This window comes from Strigops habroptila, chromosome 13, assembly GCF_004027225.2.
Source record: "Strigops habroptila isolate Jane chromosome 13, bStrHab1.2.pri, whole genome shotgun sequence".
Lineage (NCBI taxonomy): Eukaryota > Metazoa > Chordata > Aves > Psittaciformes > Psittacidae > Strigops > Strigops habroptila.
The window spans coordinates 310,825-332,291 of record NC_044289.2 but is presented as its reverse complement, the minus strand read 5'-3'; the positions used below and the strand labels follow the sequence as shown (position 1 = coordinate 332,291).

General features: G+C 50.4%; 1 protein-coding gene across 5 annotated transcripts; it reads left to right on the top strand.

The window, feature by feature from the left end:
- The first annotated feature begins 77 nt into the window (after positions 1–77).
- SGK2 (serum/glucocorticoid regulated kinase 2) lies at positions 78–21,187 on the top strand. Of its 5 annotated transcripts, none has more exons than XM_030503023.1 (16): positions 78–154; positions 3,823–3,945; positions 4,448–4,550; positions 10,137–10,206; positions 11,415–11,472; positions 12,317–12,366; positions 12,963–13,020; positions 13,623–13,706; positions 14,018–14,149; positions 15,603–15,715; positions 16,249–16,285; positions 16,855–16,941; positions 18,626–18,721; positions 19,093–19,248; positions 19,629–19,718; positions 19,937–21,187. In XM_030503023.1, the coding sequence occupies exons 5-16, from the start codon at positions 11,437–11,439 to the stop codon at positions 20,090–20,092; spliced, it is 1,095 nt and encodes a 364-aa protein (XP_030358883.1). In that variant the 5' UTR covers positions 78–154; positions 3,823–3,945; positions 4,448–4,550; positions 10,137–10,206; positions 11,415–11,436; the 3' UTR covers positions 20,093–21,187. The 5 variants fall into 5 exon arrangements, with proteins under 5 accessions (XP_030358883.1, XP_030358879.1, XP_030358882.1 ...); XM_030503019.1 differs by having other exon boundaries at positions 4,448–4,600; XM_030503022.1 differs by lacking the exon at positions 18,626–18,721 and having other exon boundaries at positions 4,448–4,600.
- Positions 21,188–21,467: the final 280 nt, after the last annotated feature.

The window sequence follows — 21,467 nt, the reverse complement described above, 5'->3', positions numbered from 1 at the left end:
CTTTTCCTTCGACCTTCAGACTGAATCGCCAAAATAAACACAAGAGGAGGGAGAGGGTACTGGTACACACTGCTTCCCGAGCAGGAACGTGGCAGTGCTTGCTGGCCCTGCTGCCGCAGCCCAGGAGCGTCTCCTCACGCCTCGCTCCCTGCAGGTAATGCTGCTTTGCTTTCTCTGGGATGATCTTTCCATGACTTTATGTGACTTTACCTTCTCTCAGTGGTCTCCTGAGCCCCTGTGGGAGAAGCAGAGTTTTTTGTAAAGGATGTAGTGACAGGACAAGGGGGAATGGCTTTAACCTGCTAGAGAGGAGATTGAGATGAGCTCTTAAGGCAGAAGTTCTTCCCTGTGAGGGTGCTGAGGCGCTGGCACAGGGTGCCCAGAGAAGCTGTGGCTGCCCCATCCCTGGCAGTGTTCAAGGCCAGGTTGGACACAGGGGCTTGGAGCAACCTGCTCTAATGGAAGGTGTCCCTGCCTGTGGCAGGAGGTTGGAACTGGATGAGCTTTAAGGTCCCTTCCAACCCAAACCAGTCTGTAATTCTGTGATGTATCCCTTGCTGCCAGGGACCTGGCTGGCACAAGAGAGCTGGCTCACAAGAGAGCTGCTTCCCAGGAACCTGGGTCAGGGTCTGAGGGGCTGTGGGTTCACTCAGCTGTGGGTTTGTTTCACAGCTGTGGAGGATTCCAATGGGGAGATTAGCAGCCTTCTTGCTCCCCCTGGAAATATTGTACTAGGTGGAAAGCTTTCTTGCATTAACTGTGCCTCCCCATGCAGAGTTTCCATCACAAGGAGCTTCCATCACCCTGCTTGTGTCTGCAGCCCCACATCGGCTCCCTGGGGAGCAGCTTAGGCTGCCCTGGGCTTTTGCTGACAGCCCAAGGGAAGGTTTGCTTTGAGGAATTTCAGGTTGCTTTGTCTGTGTTGTGTGTCCCTGGCTCCATCTCTGCAGTGAGGCTGGGCCTGGTGAAACTGAGGGGTACTGTACCCAGCATCCCTTTAACTGGGCATCCCCAAGGGCTGTTCCTGCTCAGTGGCAGAGTATGGGAACAGAGATGGGCTCAGCAGATTCCAGCACAGATCTGCTGCTCTTGCACAGGGACCGACGGGTCCTGACAATACCTTGGGCGGTGTTTGGCCCATTCTGGACTGGGCTGCGCACTGGATCCAGTATATATAGCTCTGCTGGAGACAGTCTACAGCTGTGCCAGAACCAGTTGCAGGTTCTGCACTGTGGATAAAGAGGGTTGAAAACAAGCGTCCTGTGCAGTGGAGCTGGAGCCAGCAGGTCTCAATGCGTGTGGGTTGGGGATGGAGCGGTGCACAGAGGTGGCATTCCCAGGGGCACTTCACTCACCAGCTTTCCTAACAAACCCAGCACTGCGCCAGCAGCGAGGGGCCTGGTTTTGGGCAGCGCAGCTCTCCCAGCCGCCTCTGAGCTGCTAAGCCCTGCTCAATCCGGCCAGGAAACCACCTCTGTCCTTGTCTGCACCAGGCCGGTCACACTCGGGGCTTTAGCTGCGGGTGGTGTCCCTGAGTGTGCACCCTGCATCAGACTGACCTGTGCTGCAGGAGAAAAGAGGTACTCATCCCCAAAAAACAGTTGGGTTTTTCAGAAAGGGTCTACAACATAGGCTATTATGTGTCCAGGAGAAGGGAGGGGAGGAAGCAGGAGAATTGCATCTTCCCCAAGGACAAGGCTGGCCAGGCAGCAGAGGAAGGGTCCCTTAAAGTTAAGCTGCTTCCAACCATGTGTTATTTATTCACTGAGACTGTGCTTACACATAAAAACCACACAGAAGCAAGAAAGTCCCAGTCAACTAATTTAATGGCAATCATATCAGGCATTTATTCCTCTGAAGATATGAAGGCTTTACAAGAGAGTGGTAATATTCTTCCACATCCATATTTGTAGAAACAGAGGCACAGAAAGGTGCAAGAATTGCTCAAGCCTACTTCAGCTTCTTCAGAATGAAAACCTGATCCCCAGCAGCTTCCTCTTGGCTCCTTTTACCAAAACATGGGAAACTTCCCGGCACCCATGTGGGACTCTGGCAAAATGAAGGGCAGCGCCTGAGGCAAAGCCCAGCCCCGGCTTTGGGAAGCTGAGAGAAAAATGTAGAGAGGAAAAAAAAAAAAAGAAAAAGATTTCAAAGAACCTCAGAGGTCACCAACAGTCTGTTTAGTCCTTCATGAATCCTCTTAAGACGAAGAAATAGGCTCTGACCTATAAAGAATATCCTATCCCTATCCTGTCCTATTCTTTACCCAGCAGAGATAAGTGAGTAGCCAAACATTTCAGGTCACCTTTCACTGCAGGTCGATGAAAATTTGCTTTGTGCTCTCTAGAGAAATATTTGTTTTAATCTTATCTGGACCTTTCCCTGCAATTCCGATTGCTCAGGACTGTGTGGTTCCACTTCAGTGATACTTTTACGATTATGGTTATGGGTATTGCTAGATAAGGGGATTAAGATAGCACACCTTTCCCTATAAAATAGCATATTTGCACAGCATATAAAGGATTATAATAGAGAGAGAGGGGTGCCTCTCTGCATGTAGAGATGATGGACCTGTTGACACTGGATGTGTCCTGCCCTGGAGAAGCTGCAAATGTGGCTTCTCCGGCGTGAGCGGCACTGGCCCAGGCTCAGGGAGGGACCAGGCTCAGGTGGTGGCAACCATGCAGCCCTCTACCCCTTACAGAGCTTGGGGAAGTGAAGACAGCTTTCCTCCCTCGAGGGGAAAAGGAAAATGTTTCTAAGCACAGGCCATGTCCGGAGGTTCTGAGCTGTGGCAGTTCAGCTGAAAAAATCACCTTTCTGTAGCCTTGCTCTCACCATGGTCTGATCAAGTCCAGCACAGGCAGAAGACCTGCACAGAACAGGTTACATTACCTGAGAGCTGCTCATCTCCTCTGAATCCAGGTCCAGCAGAGGTTTTCCTAGCATAGATGTGTCCTCTGAAGGGCAGGGGACACCACCCCGCACAGAAGACCAACAAGACCAGCAGGTCTCTGGTTTCACTGGAGTTGGTTAGTTTTGTTTAGGAGCGTGCAGCTGGGCAGGAGAACGGGCCAGGGCCAGTCCTGGTGGAAGGGGTGCACAGCCATGAACGTGTGCCTGCATGCCTGTATATTGCATGTGCCCTGCAAGCGCTCCCTCCTCCAGCAGCCCCTTCAGTGTTGGCACTGATGTGTCCTGCTGTGGGCAAGGGATAAAAGCAGCTGCAGGCTGCTGCTGGCCGTGGCTGTGGATGCACAGGGGCTAGGTAGGAGGGAAGGCCTCACCTCTTGCGTGTGGGGAGGGCTGCTCGGGTGGGCAGGATTCTGGAGGCTAACCCTGCTCACCATGGAGCTGCTGTGAGGGCTGGAGCAGCTCTGCCCTGGAGCCAGGCTGAGAGAGCTGGGCTGGGTCAGCCTGGAGAAGAGAAGGCTCCTGAAGGGGAGACCTTAGAGCAGCTCCAGTGCCTAAAGGGGCTCCAGGAAACCTGGAGAGGGGCTTTGGACAAGGGCCTGTAGGGACAGGCCAAGGGGAATGGCTTTAACCTGCCAGAGGGGAGATTGAGATGAGCTCTGAGGCAGCAGCTCTTCCCTGTGAGGGTGCTGAGGCGCTGGCACAGGGTGCCCAGAGAAGCTGTGGCTGCCCCATCCCTGGCAGTGTTCAAGGCCAGGTTGGACACAGGGGCTTGGAGCAACCTGCTCTAGTGGAAGGTGTCCCTGCCCGTGGGAGGGGGTTGGAACTGGATGAGCTTTAAGGTCTCTTTCAACCCAAACCATTCCATGATTCTATATGATTCTATATGATTCTACTTGTCCCACTTAGGTCTTCCATCACAGAGAAAACTGCTTGCTCAGGACACCTCTCCAGGTAGTCATAGAGTTCTCCAGGGCACAGCCTTCTGCAGCTGCCCCAGGCATCTGGTGGCATCTGATGTTGAATGCCCAGGTGAGGACCTGCCCTACGCTGGGGATTTACTGGTGGCCCATGTCTCCCTGTGATTCCAGAGAATGTCTTCTCCTGTGCCAGAGAGCCTCCAGTGCTGGGGCAGTCACCCTGGGTACAGGGAGGATGAATTGGGTCTCAGCTCCTCAAAAGCATCAAAACCCCAAATCCTTTTCCAAGAGCAGAAATCTTTGAATTCAACAGTTGTAGGGTAAATTTCTTCAGCTGTACAGAAGTCAAACAGCCAACCAGTGCCACCCAGTCCTCTCCCAGTGCCCTCCGTCTGCCAGTCCCAAAGCACTTCCCAAAGGAGTGCAAGGAGAGGGGCACCGGGGTGGTGGTGGAGCACGGGTGGTCTCCACCAGGCTGAGCACTGGGTGGGTGCTGGCCCGATGAGGGTGATGGAGCTGGTCCATGTCCCAGAGCCATTCCTGGCTCGCTGGCAGCCAGCACTGCACCCAGAGGCCTGTTCCTACTCTTATTCCTGTGCCCTTCACCTTTGCAGCCAGAGAGACGCCTGCACGCTCTGCTTCCCGAGGACGCCTCGCTCTGGCCGCTGAGCTCCTGCCCCAGCCATAAGGACAAGGGACGATTTTGGCTGGCTTTATGTACGTGGCCTGGATGGAGCCCTCCTCTAGCGCCCTGGGAAAAACGAAGGGTAATGCTCCTGGCTGGTTTGGTGTCACTGAGCTCCCACAGGACACACAGGAGGTCCAGGTGGTGATTTGTGTGCAAGGGAGGTGGCAGCTCCACATCGCACCCCTGGCCCCGAGTTACACGCAGTGTGTGCACAGCCCTGAGTGTCAACAAGCCTCACAAACGGAGGGGGCAGCATGGACAAAATCAACCCAACCATTGCTTTGTCCACCAGTATCTATCATCATTACTGGCCACACTCCAGATTAGAGATTTTATGCATTCAAAGCCAGGCTGGAGCAACCTGATCCAGTGGATGGTGTCCCTGCCTGTGGCAGGGGTTTGGTACTGGATGAACTTTAGGGTCCCTTCCAATCCAAACCAGTCTGTGATTCTAGGATTCTATGATTCTAGCTGGTAAAAACTTTTCCTTTTGGGATCCTTCTGCTTCCTCTTCTTTGGATAGAAAATGGGATTTTAATTAAAGAAAGATACCTTTCTGTGGAAAATAAAATCAAGTAGATTTTGTCAATAATACCAAGGGGTTTTACTGAAAGAAACAAAAGCAGAAGATACTGATTTGAAAATGCAAGTTAGCTGCTGAAAGTATTCTGAAACTTGACCATTTGAATGCAAGTAGAGGCAAAACCAGAGAAAAAAAAACGTAACAGGAGATATTTTTAAAAGCTGATGATACTCATAGATTGAGTTTGTTGGCTGAGGAAAAACCACAGGCTTTAACCTGAGAATGATATTTCAAGCAATTTGCTGCTTCCCCTCCCTCATTATGCATAGCAATGAGCACATCAGGTGTTTCAGATGGTTTTCCTGGGTCAGGGACCTGTGCCATGGCAGGGAGGGCTGCCCACACCTCAGCCTTCCCCACTCGCACCTACCACTGCACTCACTCCACAACCTTTCCCCTGCTACACCTGCATGCAGGCAGATTTTATAGGAAACAATAACGGAACCGAAAAGCAACTGCTTTATTTTTAACGAAGAGAGAGAAGACACCAGCCCTTCTCTGATGTCTCCTTTTGCTCAGAGCTTAGTCTCTGTTCTCTCAAATCACCGCATGCCTCCAGCACCAGGTTTTCCCTTCCACCCATGTTTATGTTTGCATTTAATACCACTGAAAAGCACCAGCCTGTCCACCCTGGCTTGGTGAAGGACACTGGAAGGAGCAGCTTCTTCTGGGTTTGACCTGAACCAAATAACAGTTCTGGCCTTCCTCCAAACCACAGGAGAGGGGACAAATTTCCAGCTTACTAACCTGTCAGAAATTGTTCTGCACACCTGAGGTGCCTGCGAGGATGTAATTTGCTCCTTCCCACCACCTGCACCCTTCCCTCCATATCCAAAACCATTCCTCCTCCCCTCAAATTGTCACTCCTTGGGTGTATCTAGCAGGTGTATCTTCATTTTCCACAGCTGATGTGCTTTTCCTGCTCCCTTTAAAGGGCTGCCATGAGCCAGCAGCAGTGGTATCATCACTTTGAGGAGGTGTTGTGGGTTAGATGAACTGCTGCAGGAAGCAAAGCTATGCCCCTCTGAGATTCAGGAAAGAGCCTTGGGTGTCTGGTGTGTCGGAGCTGTCAGTAGCAGGGTGGGCTGGTGTGAGGATGAGCAGCGTGGGGGATGAGGGGTCCCTGTGCTCGCTGGCTGTGGATTGCTTCCCATGCTTCAGGACACAGCATCTGCTGGTGGATGTGCTCCCAGGTGTGTTTGATGCTTTCTTCTCTACTTTCATGGGATTACTTTTCTACAAAGCACTGTGAGATTTAGCCACCTGCTGTCCTCTTCCAGCTTTGCATGGAGTTTTTCTCTAAAATCTGGAGGGTTATTTGCCTCTGGGCTCCAGGTTGCCTAGAGCTGGGGCTGTTAGTCTGGGGTTTGCAGAGCTCTTGGGGTGTAGGGGAAAAGATCTGGATAAGAAAAGGGGATGAGCCAAGAACTCTCAAGGGGGCAGCTAAGAAAGCTTCCACAAGTGGAGAAGTCCTTTAAAGTCTTTCCTAACTTTTTCCTGGACTTGCTGTGTGCTATAGTGTCCCAATGGATATGAAAATGTTGGAGCAAGTCCAGAGGAGGCCATGGAGGTGCTGTGAGGGCTGGAGCAGCTCTGCTCTGGAGCCAGGCTGAGAGAGCTGGTCTGGTTCAGCCTGGAGAAGGCTCCTTAAGGGGAGACCTTAGAGCAGCTCCAGTGCCTAAAGGGGCTACAAGAAACCTGGAGACGGGCTTTGGACAAGGGCCTGGAGGGATAGGACAAGAGGAATGGCTTTAACCTGCCAGAAGGGAGATTGAGATGAGCTCCTAGGCAGAAGTTCTTACCTGTGAGGGTGCTGAGGCGCTGGCACAGGGTGCCCAGAGAAGCTGTGGCTGCCCCATCCCTGGCAGTGTTCAAGGCCAGGTTGGACACAGGGGCTTGGAGCAACCTGCTCTAGTGGAAGGTGTCCCTGCCCATGGCAGGGGATTGGAACTGGATGAGCTTTTAGATCCCTTCCAACACAAACCATTCTATGGCTCTATGAAAATGGAGTTCAGTGCTGGCCTGGAGCTACCCCTTAGATCTTTAGCGAGGGAAAGCTTGAGTTTTGGGGGTATTTTTGGCCAGTAAAAGCCTGTGCTTGTAGGAGTCCTCCTTCCTACCTCCCCCTGTGCTCCTTCTCTGAGCTGAAACTGGGGCATCTCCCTCATGCTGCCTGCAGCCCCCCAGGCTGGATGAAAGCTGTGGGCTGCCTTAGGTGCCCCTCTCAATCTTGCCATTCCAAACCCTGTGCTTCTTCCAAAGCATTGCTCGCTGTCCCAGTGACAGTCTGCCTGGTCTCCTTGCCTCTCCATGCTGGCAACTAGCCCTTCCTAGAGTGGGAGCAGATGAGGCACTTACTCAGAGGGGTTTGCAATCTAGGTTAGGTAGGAAATGATGCTGAGAGCAGTGACATCAGGGAGGAGGGTGGGAGGCAGCTTGCAGATGACGAGTCTATGAGGTTGCCTCTCTGTGCAAGGTATGTGTTGCATTAGTAATGTGTTTGCAGCAAATAGTGCTGGGCTAGCATGGGAATGTGGGTCACCACTGGCAGAACTGTTGAAGGAAGAGGGAGCTGCTTGTGCTGTGCTGGGAAGAAAATGTATGTTACTGAGTGATGTTTGGTGGGGGGGAGATTTAGCCGCAGTAATTGCTCCAACTTGTAAATAGCTGCTTTATATTGTGTGAGTGGTTGCCTGCTGCTGGGAAGATGCACTCTGGCCAGGGTGTTGGGAGTGAAATGGTCTTTGAGGAAGGGGTGCGCGATGTGATGGTTTGTTTTCCTGGTGTGTAACAGTCACCTTGTATCAGAAAACTCCAAGACTCACTTGCTGATGCTCTCTGTGGCCCTGGTCGTGCCTGGAGCATCCCTGCCACCCCAGCAAGCATGAGGAGGGATGCAGCCAGGCATGGATAACCAAGGATTCCAGCGTATATTCGTGACCTATTTTTGATTCTGTTGTTCAGTGTGTGTGCACTCAGGAAATCTTTGTGTTTTAGGGGGAGTAGCATTTGTTAGTGATAAGGAAAAGCTTATTTGATTGCTTAGGAGATTTTAACCAGAAGCTTACTTGGCTTTGACGGTGGACTGAGGCTGGGGAAGAAGGCTCTGATCCTGAATAGGAAGTGATACAGGATGGGGATGTACATATCCTAAAAATGTGCTTGGTACAGAAAGAGACTCTTACCTCAGAGCAAGTACATTTAATGAAATAGGTTTGTTGGAAAATGCTGCTCTTGGTCAGCAGGGACCAAGAACGGGGCTGGTGGAGGGAAGCATGGATGGGCTACTAGGCTGTGGTCCTGGAAAAGACCCCTGTGGGGCTGCAGGTCCAAGCTTGCAGGTCCAGCCCTTGCTGGTCCAAGCTCCTCTGAGCAAGCTGGGACGTGTCCTGCAACCTGCACTGAGCCAGACTGATGTTTTTGTGGCTTGCCCACATGCTGCCCAAGATGCCCAAGCTGTGACAAGTCCACCTGTGCCAAAGCCATTATTCTCCCTAAGTCTAGGATCAGAACAGTGTCAGTGGCAGCAAGCTAAAGCCAAGCTTGTGGGACTTCAGATCTGGAGTGAACAGGCTGCATCACCTGATGGAGCTGCATGTATGGAGTGAGATGAGGTGTTGAACTGTGTGGGCTTAGTTGGGTTGCTAAGGAGAGAGGGTCCTGGGCAGGGGGTGGGAGCCCTCACCCCTCTGCATGCTGTTGCCACTTGCACCCTGGGATTAGTTCCATACATCCCTTTGTACCCCTGGCCATTCCTCATGCCACCCTCCTGCCCAGCACTGAGCTTTGAGTGAGCACTGCCCGCTCTGGGAAGCATGGCTGATATCCCTCTGTGGTGGCCATGGTTGTGGCCAGCCTGCCCGCCAGCCTGCCCAGCAGCCAGGAGGATACCTGCAGCCTCAAGTCAGGCACTGGATGACCTTCAGTCAGTGAGCCAGACTGTCAGGGAAGTAAGGACTACACCCAGTGGGAGGAGATGGCGTTGATCTGTCTGGGTGCTGCCTGCATATGGCCCTGCTGGGGCAAGCTCCTGTACCTGCTGCAGGTCAAAGTCAGGGTCTCAGACAAGCCTGATATTATAAGCTCTCTCACTGAATGCTTTGTGGCTTTTCTTTGAATTCCTGCTTTCCCTTTCATATCCATTCAGAAACTCTAAAACTACAGCCTGGTTTTTGGCTCCTTGTCGGATCTGCAAATCTTGTCAGATTTTTTTAGGGGATGAGGGGGAGCATGTTTCCTGTTTCCATGAATGTTTTGATTCTTTCCCTCCAGTAGCAAAACTGGGGCAGAGCCAGGGAGTAAAACTGAGTGTTGGCATTTTTTGTTATCTACTTGCAAGCAAACCCAGGAACTCCTTTGTACAGGTTGCAGTTCTCAGGCTTTTCTCTTGCTCAGGCTGTGCAGTTGGGAGCAGGATCAGGACTTTGCCTCACTCTGAAGGGAGCAGTGGTGATGATGATGATGGTTGGTGGCAACTGCCTGCACAGCTGAGCAGAAGGGATGCTCTGTGGTGGGAATCCCAGCTTCTGGCCCTGGCTATGTGCCCTTGGGCAAGTCAGTTCCTTGTTGCGGGGTGTGTGTGCTGGCTTACCTCCTGCAGGGCCCTGAAAGGTTTCATTCATGTCCCTAACTACTCCCAGAGTCCTGAATGAAAGGGGCAGGGGATGTGCCAAGTGTGTGACTATCCTGGTACAACATGCTCCTTGTGAGCACTCTCCTTGTCCCTCCTGGAGACCTGAGGTGGCTCAGGGAGGCAACAGTGGTGCTTTAGCCCAAGTCCCCTCTGCCACAGGAGAGAGAGTCTGTTCTGCGGCACTGATCCCCATCCTGTGAGCTATTGAGGCTTCTGGCGGGGCTGGGAGGGGAGCTGTCCTGGTTCCTATAATTTCCTGGTTATTTTGGTACTTGAGTGGAAGGGGGAGGAGGGCAGCTGTGGAGAGAAGAGCAAGGTCAGTGAAGAACAAACGTGTCTCTGTGCACTTGTGATCGCGCTGCCAGCTAATTGGTGTTGGTGCTCCAACTTTCCTCACAGAACTCATCAAGCACAGCCGGGAGAGGATAGGACGAACCATCAAGGCCTCCGGCTCCAGGCTCTGCTCATAGTGAGTATGAAAGCCTTCCAGGGATGAGAGCCCTTTAAAAGCTCAGCCCGGTAGCCCCTGCGCTGGCTTGGCGGTGGATGGAGCTGGCTGGCACTAGGCAGATGTGGGCAGTGCCCAGGGACAGCTGCCAGCGCCTGCGGTCAGCCTGGCCACCAAGGAGGGGGCTCAGGGGTGGCCTGGGGTCTGTGCATGGGGGTGCAGAGAGGGAGCACCCACAGGTGAGATGCGGGGAGGCTGGTGGCATCTTCAGGCCCCCTTTTTGGAAGGGGCAGGGCAGATGGAGGAGTGAGAGCTTTCAGAGTATCCCTGCGGTGTATGGGAGCTTTGTGGGGCTGAGGGACAATGGACAAAGCTCTCTGGGGCAGGGGAGAAGGGAATAGTGTGTGGGGTTTTATTTTTACTTTTTATTTTCCTCTTCTCCTCCTGTCACCTCTAATACTGGCTTTTGAAAGGAGTTGGGAGGAAAACCCTTAAAAGCAAAGGGAGGAATCCCTGGGGCGGCAGGACCCAGCTCTCCCCATTGATGCTCGAGCAGGGCAGACCTGAACCGGCAAGTCTTGTTCAAGTCCAACTGCTCCAGCCGCAGCCACACTGGGTAGATGAGAGCCCTGTGCTTTAATGCCTCCACTCACTGGTATGGCCAGCCCCTCTTCCCTGGAGTGTCAATAGCCCCAGGTGGATGTGGTCTGCCCTGGGTGGGAGAATGGCCTCCAGCTGCTGCCAGCATGGGGGTGTGGTGGTCAGACCTGGCTGGCCCCTCCTGATTGCCCTGTGGGGGCACTTGCTGGGCTGCAGGGCTGGGAGCCGCAGGATCCCTGTGCACTGGGGCAAGGGCTGTATCTACCTGAAGAGGGGCCTGGCCACATCCAGGAGAGCTGCAACCTCCTGTGGCCCTGGTGCTGTGCTGCTGCTGGGGCTGTGCTCATCTTCATCTGTTGGTGCCCTGACCAGTTTCTGCTATTGCAAATCAAGGGCTAACTGTGGTATCTAATATGTTTTTGCTTGTTCATGCCCCTCCCTCCCATCTCCTGTCAGCATGTATCCACTGTTCCCTGCCTCCCCCAGAGCATGGGCATCCTCACCCCTTAGGAGCAGCAGTGCTACCAAAGGGGTAGCTGGGGAAGTCTGCTGAGGTATCCCGTGATGGAGGGTAGCAGTTTCTCTCTTGGATTTTGTTTTCAATACTGGCTTGCTCTTCTTTTCCCAAGTGCCGAACGAGTTGCCTTTTTAATGGATCGTTCCCGGAGCCCAGATAAAAGCATCCAGGTGAGATCATGGCTCTGACCGAGCAAGTCTTCACTTTGGGGATGTAGAGGGGCTGGTGCCTGTAGGAGAAAAGCAAGGAGGAGAGCCTGTGTTAGCCTGCCAGGAATCTTGCTGCTGCCTTGTCCCTGTGGATTATGCTGGGTGCAGGTAAAATGAGAGCAGAGAGGACCTATATAGCCTTTTGGCCAAGGCAGAATGCTCCCAGAGTCTGAGGAGGGGAAGATTCCTGTGGAGCAGGGAGAGGAGGAAGACCATGTGTGTATGTACCTCTGTCATCGGGAAGAGAGAGGCTGCACCTCCATGGTGCTGGCTGTGCATAAGGCCACTTCCAAGGCTCCAGACTTGGCAGTTTTGGGGCTCAGCAGGAGTGGGCAGAGGGCTGCAGGGTTTGGGGCAACGTTTATGTCCTGCTGCAGGAGTGCTCCTCTATCTGAGCTGTGCAGAGGGCTTCTTGCCTAGCCTCTAGCCCAGGCAGTGGGGAATGACTTGTCTCAGTGCTGTGGTGAGCAGCTGAGACCCACAGTGGCTTTCCTCTGTCACAGCACAGCAGGTCCTAAAAACCTCAAGTTGGGGGCCAAGCAGTTGCTTAGTACTTTTTATTTGTGCAAGTATGGGATGAGGACTTCAGCACACACTCTAGCTTAGTAAAGGTTCCAGCTTGGGAATGATACAGCTTTAGTGCATAGCTTTGTTCTCCCTTCCCCCTCACTTCAGTTGCCAAAGCATCCGCTGTGTCTCTTGCTAGTGGGTATTTAATGACTCTGCAAGTGATACTGTTCTGAGGGAAGGAAAGCACAACCTGCAGCATGGTCCTTGTGACTAACATTATTGTTATCCTCTCTAGCCTCCAACACCAACTGACAACATCAACCTTGGACCTTCTGCTAACCCAAAGTAAGCTCCCTGCAAAAGCCAGGTAGGGTGTGGGGCATGCAGTGAAGAGATCTGGCAGGGGAATGTAGTTGATCCCTGTGTCTTGCATGGGTGGTGTCTGCAAAAATCTTAACAATTACATTACTTGGCTTTTAATACCATGTGTATCAGCAATGCACCAGCTTTCAAGATGTTCAGCTGCAGCTAGTCCCAGTTATCATAATTGTCCTGTCCGAGTCTGCAGCCCCTTGTTCTGTTTCTCTTGAGAGGTAGTAAGGGAAGATCTTCCTCATCCCTGCTGGCTCCCTGACCACCTTTCTCTAGAAATGGGGATAAACAGTGTCCCCTATAAAGGTGCCACTTGGTCCCACAGGAGCTTTTCCCTGCTGCTGTGTTCAGCAGGAGGGTTGCTGGGGGGTTGCTCATCCTCTGCTGGCTGCACTGACGTAGACAGTGTGAATCCCATGCTGGCCAGGGGTGAGGATCACCCATCTGGTGCCCTTTAATCCCTTCCACAAACACTGGTGGTTCCAAAAAGGAACTCTGCCCTGATGGCACTGTTGCTGTTGCATGTTTCTCTCCCAGAAACATTAACTTGTTTCGTTCTTGCCTGACAGTGCCAAGCCAACAGATTTTGACTTCCTGAAGGTTATTGGCAAAGGAAGCTTTGGAAAAGTAAGTGGGTTTGTACAGGTAGGCTGAAGCTCTTTAGAGGCAACCTGGAAAGCACTTTCTTGCTGAAGGAGTTTCTAGCTGTGTCCTTTGCTTGTACCTCTCCTGAGAAGCTTGTTCTGAATGGGACTGGGAACAGATGAGACCAGAGATAAGAGTTTTCATAGTCCATTCTTACTTTGAGCTGTCCTGCAACCTCTCTAAGGACACAAGTGTGAGTTATCTTAGGCTCAGGATGGTGATGGTAAGGAGCAGTAATTGATTCAAAATAAGCTTCAGACTTGTTCAGCTACCAAAAATTCTCCAGGCAAATCTGTACTTTGAGATAGCAAGGATCCATTTTAAATAGGACTGTCCCCAGATGCTCCAAAACTCTTTTCTACTGGGTATGTAAAAGGTTTATGTGGAGATGTCATGTGCTTTCTTTTGGCAATGAGAAAGTGCTGGGAAATCGGAGGACTGGAGCTTGGTCTTTAAAACTTTGTACTTGACCCTCTGAAGCTGTATTCTGTGTATAGTTGCTCACACAAGTGGGGTGCTAATGAGGAAGCACTAACCCAACAGAAGGTGACACTGAAATCCATTAACAGGACCTTCTGTTGCAGGTTCTTCTGGCCAAACGCAAGTGCGATGGGACTTTTTATGCAGTGAAAGTTTTGCATAAGAAAACCATCCTAAAGAAAAAGGAGGTATGTCTGCTCTCCTTGGTTACTTCTATAAATAGTGGCCAATATATGAGCCATCCTGGCAATGCAATTGAGGTATCTTGTGGCTGGTAATCATGTAGACAACTTGCATGCTAAACATGCATTTCTCTGTGCCACGGGAACATGGATAAGAACTGAGATGACGCAGATCAGATACAGAGCAGTTCCATTCCTGGGTCTGGAGAGGACACTCTTGGGCTCCCAGCTTCCACTTGTTTTGAAAATGGCAGTGAGCCCCTACGGCAGACTGGACCCTTGCCTGAAACTCTAATGCCATGCCTGCTTTTTGATAGCAAACCCACATCATGGCAGAACGCAACGTGCTCCTGAAAAATGTCAAGCACCCCTTCCTTGTGGGACTCCATTACTCCTTCCAGACCTCGGAGAAGCTTTACTTTGTGCTTGACTATGTAAATGGAGGAGAGGTGAGCACACTTACGGGCTTTATTTTAATCCTCTATTTGGTCCTTCCCAAACGTGCAGCTTTATTGCCTAAAACTGTTTCTTGTCACAAGATAAGGATGTTGAAGTGTAGTGTTCCTTTAACTGCTGGCAAGGACCAGCCAGGAGTAGTGGTATGCTGTCGTGGTTTAAACCCAAGCATTAATCCAGAACCACGCAGTCGCTCGCTCACTCCCCCCACTTCTCTCCCCCTGCTCAGGAGGGGTGGGGAGGAGAATCGAAAGAATGTAAATCCCATGGGTTGAGATAGGAACAGTCTGGTAACTAAAGTATAATACAAAGCCACTACTGCTACCACCAATAATAACAATAATAATAATGGAAATAACAAGAGGAGAGAATATGAGGCTAAAAGGGGAGAAGGAAAAGAAAACAAACACAAGTGATGCCCAATACAATTGCTCAGCACCTGCTGACCAATACCCAGCCCAACCCGAGCAGTGATCTGGGCCTTCCGGGTAACTCACCCCAGTTTCTATCCTGGGCATGGCGTGCTGTGGGATGGAATACCCCTTTGGCTAGTTTGGGTCAGGTGTCTTGTTGCTGCTTCCTCCCGGCTTCCCATGCCCCTCCTCACTGGCAGAGCATGAGACTGAAAATCCTTGGTTGGAATAAACATTACTGAGCAACAACTAAAACATCGGTGTGTTATCAGCGTTGTTCTCAGACTGAAGTTGAAAACACAGCACTGCATCAGCTACTAAGAAGGAGGAAAATAACTGTTACAGCTGAACCCAGGACACTATCTCACCTGTAAATTGAGTGAAATCTTGCTGCCTATGACTTGAATCCCAAGGCAAGGATACTGAGAAAAGAGACTGTTGGGGTGCTTTAAAATCCTATGGAGAATACAGGAAATGCTGATGCTGGTGTGCTCCAGGCAAAACCCACTTGTGGGCCAGGTCTGGATCCTAGTCTAATGCTTGGGTGATGCCACTGCAGTTTGCTAGGTTTCATTTTTGTCCTGTAGAAGCCTTTTTTCAGCTGGGGTTTGGTTTGTTTGGTTTTTTTTTTTTTCATGATACCTGAAACTGTGAGATAATGTTAACATGGATGTCTTGCCCAAAGAGAACTTGTATGGAGGATCTTAATAGATTCAGCTCTGTGCATGTACCACTTCTCATGGCCATACTAGCACTGTAATCAGCCTGTGGCTTGTAGCAAGCTAGGAAGCTTAACTAGATCAGCAGATGACCATTTTGGGGGGAATGAATTCTTAAGCGAGAGGAGGACAAATCAAGCAATTTCTAGAAAGGTGTATAGATTGCTTAAAGTCACTTGGTTTGGGCTTATTTGGTGCTGTTCGTGCGCTACTTGCAAATCAGTTTTCACTTGAGTAGCTGGGTTTCAGGCTTGCTCCAGGTATCCTTCAGGTTTTTTAGAGAAGAAATGATCCACTCTATCATCTGCCTGTAGCTTTTCTTCCACTTGCAAAGGGAGCGCTGTTTCCGTGAACCCCGGGCCCGATTCTATGCTGCAGAAGTTGCTAGTGCAATTGGATACCTGCATTCCTTAAACATCATTTACAGGTAAGGTCCTGCCAGGGGGAGTATGGGCACCAACTCTGCACAGCCCAGCTGTGTGCAGTGCTGGGGAGGAAAAGAGCTTCACTACGGCCCTGCAAAATGCAGGACTGTAGTAGCTGGAAAATCAACTACCCCTGACAAGACAGTGCTGCTGGCACTTTATCCTGCAAGAGGGGTGCTGTCTGCATGGGTCTGATGGGCAATAAAGATTCCTAACCTGATAGTGAGAAGGAGAGAAAAGGGTGAAGTGTAAAGATCTAGAATAAACCTGGCTCAATAAGCAAGAATTTGTCTCTCTGTAACAATTTATACGTAGATATGCCAGTTAAAACCTGATTCTGTGTGGCAGGGTCTTGCTATGTTTGTATGTGTCTATACTGATACCTAGCAGTGATGGGAGTCCGTACTTTGGTAACATCTTGGTGAACTGGATTGGGAAGTTTTGTTAGCTCCTGTTCTTAGCTGATGCTGTTTTGGATCTGGCTTTTCTAAATATCTGGCCAAATCTGCTCAAACAGCAATTTTTTGTCTTGCAGAGACTTAAAACCTGAGAACATTCTCCTGGATTGCCAGGTATACTCACAGCTCGTGCTGCCTGCCTTCTGGCTTTAAAACCATCAGACCCATAAACAGAGGGGTATGGTCCTGCGAGCTGGGTTGTAGCTCACTTCACTACATGTATTCTGTATGTATGCACCACTGCCCTTCTGTGCAGGTCCTGCAGGAGGGGGTGAGCCTCTGCTCTGCAGAACTGCACACCCAGGGCCCTCAACTTACTCCCAAAAGCTGGGGTCTGACTTGTGGGCAAGGATCGGCGTGCTAAGAGCATGTCACTGCAGCTATGCTGGTGGTGATTGCTATATAAACTGGCTCTGGGATAAAGCAGTGGCAAAGCACTACAGTGCTGGATCTTCTCATAGCTATGCAGTTGTAGACAAATAAAAAAAAATTCATATAGATTCAACTTTCTCTATAGACTCCTGTACTTGTCCTATAGGATGCCTAGAAGGTGAGGGAGGGGAAGCAGATGAGCAGTGGGGAACTAAAACATACATGAGATGCAATGTGAAGGCCAATGCTTGGAAATCCTCTCTCTTCTCTAGAAAGAGAGGACCAAGCTGAAATGTCTCTCTCTTCTCTAGGGACACATAGTATTGACAGACTTTGGACTCTGCAAAGAAGGAATGGAGCAAGAGGAGACAACTTCTACTTTTTGTGGCACTCCTGAGGTACAGCATATGCTGGGGTTTCTCTGTGACATGGGGCTGAAAGCCTTCAGAGACGTGCTGCTCTGGGTCTGACTTGCATGGGTGCTCAGCGTCTCAAAATATAGGCTCTGAATTAGACTATCGTGGGCTCTTTGAGGTTGTCAGCTTAAAGCTGGAGTTCAGATAAGGCCTTCCCTACTCAGCAGAGAGTTTTACCTGTGACAGCTGTGCTATGAGGGTAGGGATCCCTGCACTGGAAAATGGCCAGTCTTGTGAAACTGGGGCTGTTTGAGGTGGCTGTGGAGACAGCCTTGACCCTGGGAGCCCACGAGCAAGCCTGTGAGCAGGCTGTTTACCTGCTCTGATACCCTGAAGCTGCAGAACAGGGAGCCAGTTGGTACTGACATACACAGGACCTTGCTGTGCTCTTCTGTGTGTCCTTGGTATGCAGGAGCTGCAAAACACCCTGTGCGGAGGAGAGGACCAGGCTCTCCTCTGGAATGTGGACACTGCTCACAGGGGAGAGGAGGAAATGCCTTTTCTCCAATGTACCTCAGTCAGCTTTTGCTAAAACCTGTCTCAGATTTGGCTTCCTGGGAGGCTTTTTTCCTGCTTCTTACTGAACTGGGGATTTTGGTAGTGTTTTGGCCTAGGCAATACACCTGTTCTGCTGTTCTTCCTCAGACAGTGTAAAGAGGGGTCTGTAAACAAGGTACCTTCCAGTATTCAAGCTGAATAGAAGTGGGCAGGAATCTCCTGGTGGTAGCCCTTGGCTTTCAGTATGGACCCACTTGTACAATAGTAAGGCATGAACCAAGCAGGACTGTTTCAAGAAAATCATACAGAATTGGAGAATGGTTTGTGTTGGAAGGGACCTTAAAGCTCATCCAGTTCCAACCCCCTGCCATGGACAGGGACACCTTCCACTAGAGCAGGTTGCTCGAAGCCCCTGTGTCCAACCTGGCCTTGAACACTGCCAGGGATGGGGCAGCCACAGCTTCTCTGGGCACCCTGTGCCAGCACCTCAGCACCCTCACAGGGAACAACTTCTGCCTAAGAGCTCATCTCAATCTCCCCTCTGGCAGGTTAAAGCCCTTCCCCTTGGCCTGTCCCTGCATTCCTTTGTTTGCCATGTGGGGGTTTTTTGGTTTGTTGGGGTTTTTTGGGTGGGTTTTTTTTTTTTTTTTTGGGGGGGTGGGGGTCGTCGTTGTGTTTTTTGGTGGAAGCCTGATCAGTATGCAGAGATAATCCAGTGGGAGACCAGGCTCAATGTGCTGCTTGAATTCTTGCCCGTTGCTCCTCGGTGGTGGTTACTGGCAGTCTTGCTGCTTTTGACAGACTTATTGGGACTGAAAACCGCAGCCTTCTCAAAACCACGGGAGCCTCCTAAAGGTGTAATGTGCTAGTGCAGGATGGGTTTGCTGGTTGAGTTGTGGGGGGCAGCAAATCCTTGTACAAGTCCTCTATAGGACTTTTATGGGCTACTTCTGTAGCCCATAAAAACACTTTGTGGGGGTTTGGTAGGTGGCTTTCAAACCCTTTGCTCTGAAGCAAGTCGAGAGTCTATCAAAGCATAGTAGGAAATGCATCTGTGTGTTTCCTAATGCATTGGCTCAGCTTGAACTGCAGCCAGGTTTGCATACTTATGAGGGCAAAGCCCTTCCTTTATAAGTTGACTAAAATATTTGCTGCTGACTCTTCTTAGTACCTGGCTCCTGAGGTGCTAAAGAAGCAGCCGTATGACAGGACAGTAGACTGGTGGTGCCTAGGAGCTGTCCTCTATGAAATGCTGTTTGGACTGGTAAGTTTGGAAGCGGTCTGTTTTTACTTTACATAGAATCACAGAACAGTTTGGGTTGGAAAGGACCTTAAGATCATCTAGTTCCAGCCCCCTGCCATGGGCAGGGAACCCCCCTGGTAAGAATTTCTTCATGGTGGAGAAATTAATTTTAAAAGTAGTGGTGTGAGGTTGGTCTGGTGTTCACATGGTACCTGTCACAGACAACTGAGTCCTGAGTTAGATGATGTAGTTCAGCACGCCATTGCCCCTCTGAACAGAGGTATGGCAGGTCTCCCTCATCTGCTTGCTGCAGGACTCATTTTGACCTGCCGTGTGCATTCCTTACAGTAGCTCATATTTTACGTGGCTGCTTCTCCTCTCTTTCAAATTAGCCTCCTTTTTACAGCCGGGATGTGTCTCAGATGTATGACAACATTCTGCACAAGCCACTCCAGATCCAAGGAAGTAAGACTGTGGCAGCTTGTGACATCCTCCAGGGACTTCTCCACAAGGACCAGAAGAGGAGGCTAGGTGCCAAGTCAGACTTCGTAAGTGGCCTCCATTATGATCAGGAGGGAGGATGGGTGGGAAACCTTTCTATTCTGAGCCTTTCTTTCATGGCAACAGAACTGCCTTGGAAAAAGCTTTCCACGCAGTTTGATGTCTCTTCAGCCTCTGAAGGGTGTATGGGCTTGACTTGGATTTCCAAAGGGAAAGATACGGTTGCAAGCTAGGATGCCCATGTGTGATGGTCATCTCCCTTCAGGGGATTACTGGACCATGACCCTCATGTGTTAAGGATTTGCTGCACAGCCCTTATGTTAATATGTGGTAGCTTCAACCACTTAATGCTATGAAACCAGCTAGCAGGTGCTGGAAAAGAAGGGTTGGCAGAAGACTGACTTTTCACCCTTTACTTTCTATGCAGCTTGAGATAAAGAATCATGTATTCTTCAGCCCAGTAAACTGGGATGACTTGTACCACAAGAGGATAACTCCTCCATTCAACCCCAATGTGGTAAGTGTGTATTTCTGTTGGTATTTGTTATAGTGGTACAAAAGGAATCCTTTCCAGATGCCTTACACTGACACTGACGGGTGCTGAAGTGCAGGTTAGGAACTGTAGATACAGAGGTGCTGACTCTCTTGGAAGAGCAGCTGTGTTAGACTGAATACAAGTGGCTGGTTGGGGTCTGCTCACTTGAAGTGACTGTATGTGTCTGTTCTTTGGCTTAGGCTGGTCCAGCTGATCTGCGACACTTTGATCCAGAGTTCACCCAAGAAGCCGTCTCCACCTCCATTACCCACACGCCTGACCTAGCAGCCAGCAGCTCCAGTGCCTCAGATGCATTTTTAGGATTTTCTTATGCACCGACTGAAGAGGGCATCTAGGTTTTATAAAGGCTTTGGGAAGTCAGATTTTTAACTGAATGGGTTTTATGTTTGGGGTGTGTTGGTTTTGGTTGTGGGTTGAGTTTTTTTTGTGGGTGTGGGTTTTCTTGTTTTTGGTACTGTCCTTTGCTCATGGTTTAAGGAAATGGGGACTAACACACTAACTGGCTGGGATGGAACTGTGAGCTCTTAACTTCTGCTGTTTGAATTTCCCTCTAAGTAACTGTTTCCTCGCTGGTAGGGAAAGTGAGACACTGATTATTATGATTTCCCCCTAGAGTGTCTTGTGCTACTTGGCAGAACTGTATGCATTCTGTGGTTGTATTTCTGGTAGAGGTATGTACCATCACCCACATCAATAGCTGTGTGCCTGAAACCGGCCGCTCTTAACTTTTTTAATCTTTTGTGTGGCGCTAACTCTGCCCAGCTGTGTCAAAGCTGCTCCTTCCCAATATTGAGGAATAATTTCCTAATATTGAGGAATAATCTCACTATTACCCAATAGTGAGGAAAACTCTTCACACTACCACAACCTCTGGCTTCTTTCCTTTAAGGGGAGTGTGCTGGAGCAACCAGAAAGCTGTTATGGAGAAGCCAGTTTGTGGGTTGAGGAAAGGGCAGAGTTGCTTGGAAAAACCAAAAATAACCTTATGGCTAAACCTGGCTTGGGATGGGGAATTCTTTCACAGCACACAGGCCTGAGGTACACAAACACTACTGCGGTGAGCATGACCTGAAGCATGTGGGGCAGAGGACAGGCCATGGCGATGAGACCCTGCATGTTCTGGTGCCTGTCTGAATGTGCCACTGATGTAGAACAGTTATTTATTTTGCCTTAATTTAAATGCTGGTGTACTCACTCAATGTCACTTTCTACTTTTTTAAAGTCATTCTGTTGTTGTGGGTTGGAGAAGTGTACTAAGAGCTGCTCACACCACCGTGGGGCCAAACACAGGGTTTCCTAAAAGCTGTGTGATGCTCATGCTGTTAAGAAGCTTGTGCTGGAACAAACGTTTGTTTTAACAGAGGTACTTGTACGTGCTGCAGTCATCTGCATTATGCTGTGGTTTGTATTAAAGCACACACACGGCTGTCGTTCCGCATCTGGCCCGTGTGTAAGGGGGGGCTGAGGGAGGGAGGGGCCTTTCCGCTGAGCCTGAGCGCGGATGTGCCCTGACACCTACCTGCACACGGAGTCACTGGGCTTTTTTCAGTTTCAGTAACTAAACCATCCCTATCTCGGGCTCACGGCGCTGGGTTTGGCTACTCCTATGGCTCAGCAGCTTGTTGCTGAAGCGTGCAGCTGCTTGAGGGCACGGCGGCTGCCACGGGCGGGCTGGTCGGGGGCAGACAACCTGCGGCAGCCAGAGGCGGC

Coding starts and splice junctions, on each gene's coding strand:
- SGK2 (XM_030503019.1), top strand. CDS start 4,549: ATGTACGTGGCCTGGATGGAGCCCTCCTCTAGCGCCCTGGGAAAAACG. Junction 15,716..16,248: donor TCCTTAAACATCATTTACAG/GTAAGGTCCTGC, acceptor TTTGTCTTGCAG/AGACTTAAAACCTGAGAACA. Junction 16,942..18,625: donor CTTTTTGTGGCACTCCTGAG/GTACAGCATATG, acceptor GACTCTTCTTAG/TACCTGGCTCCTGAGGTGCT.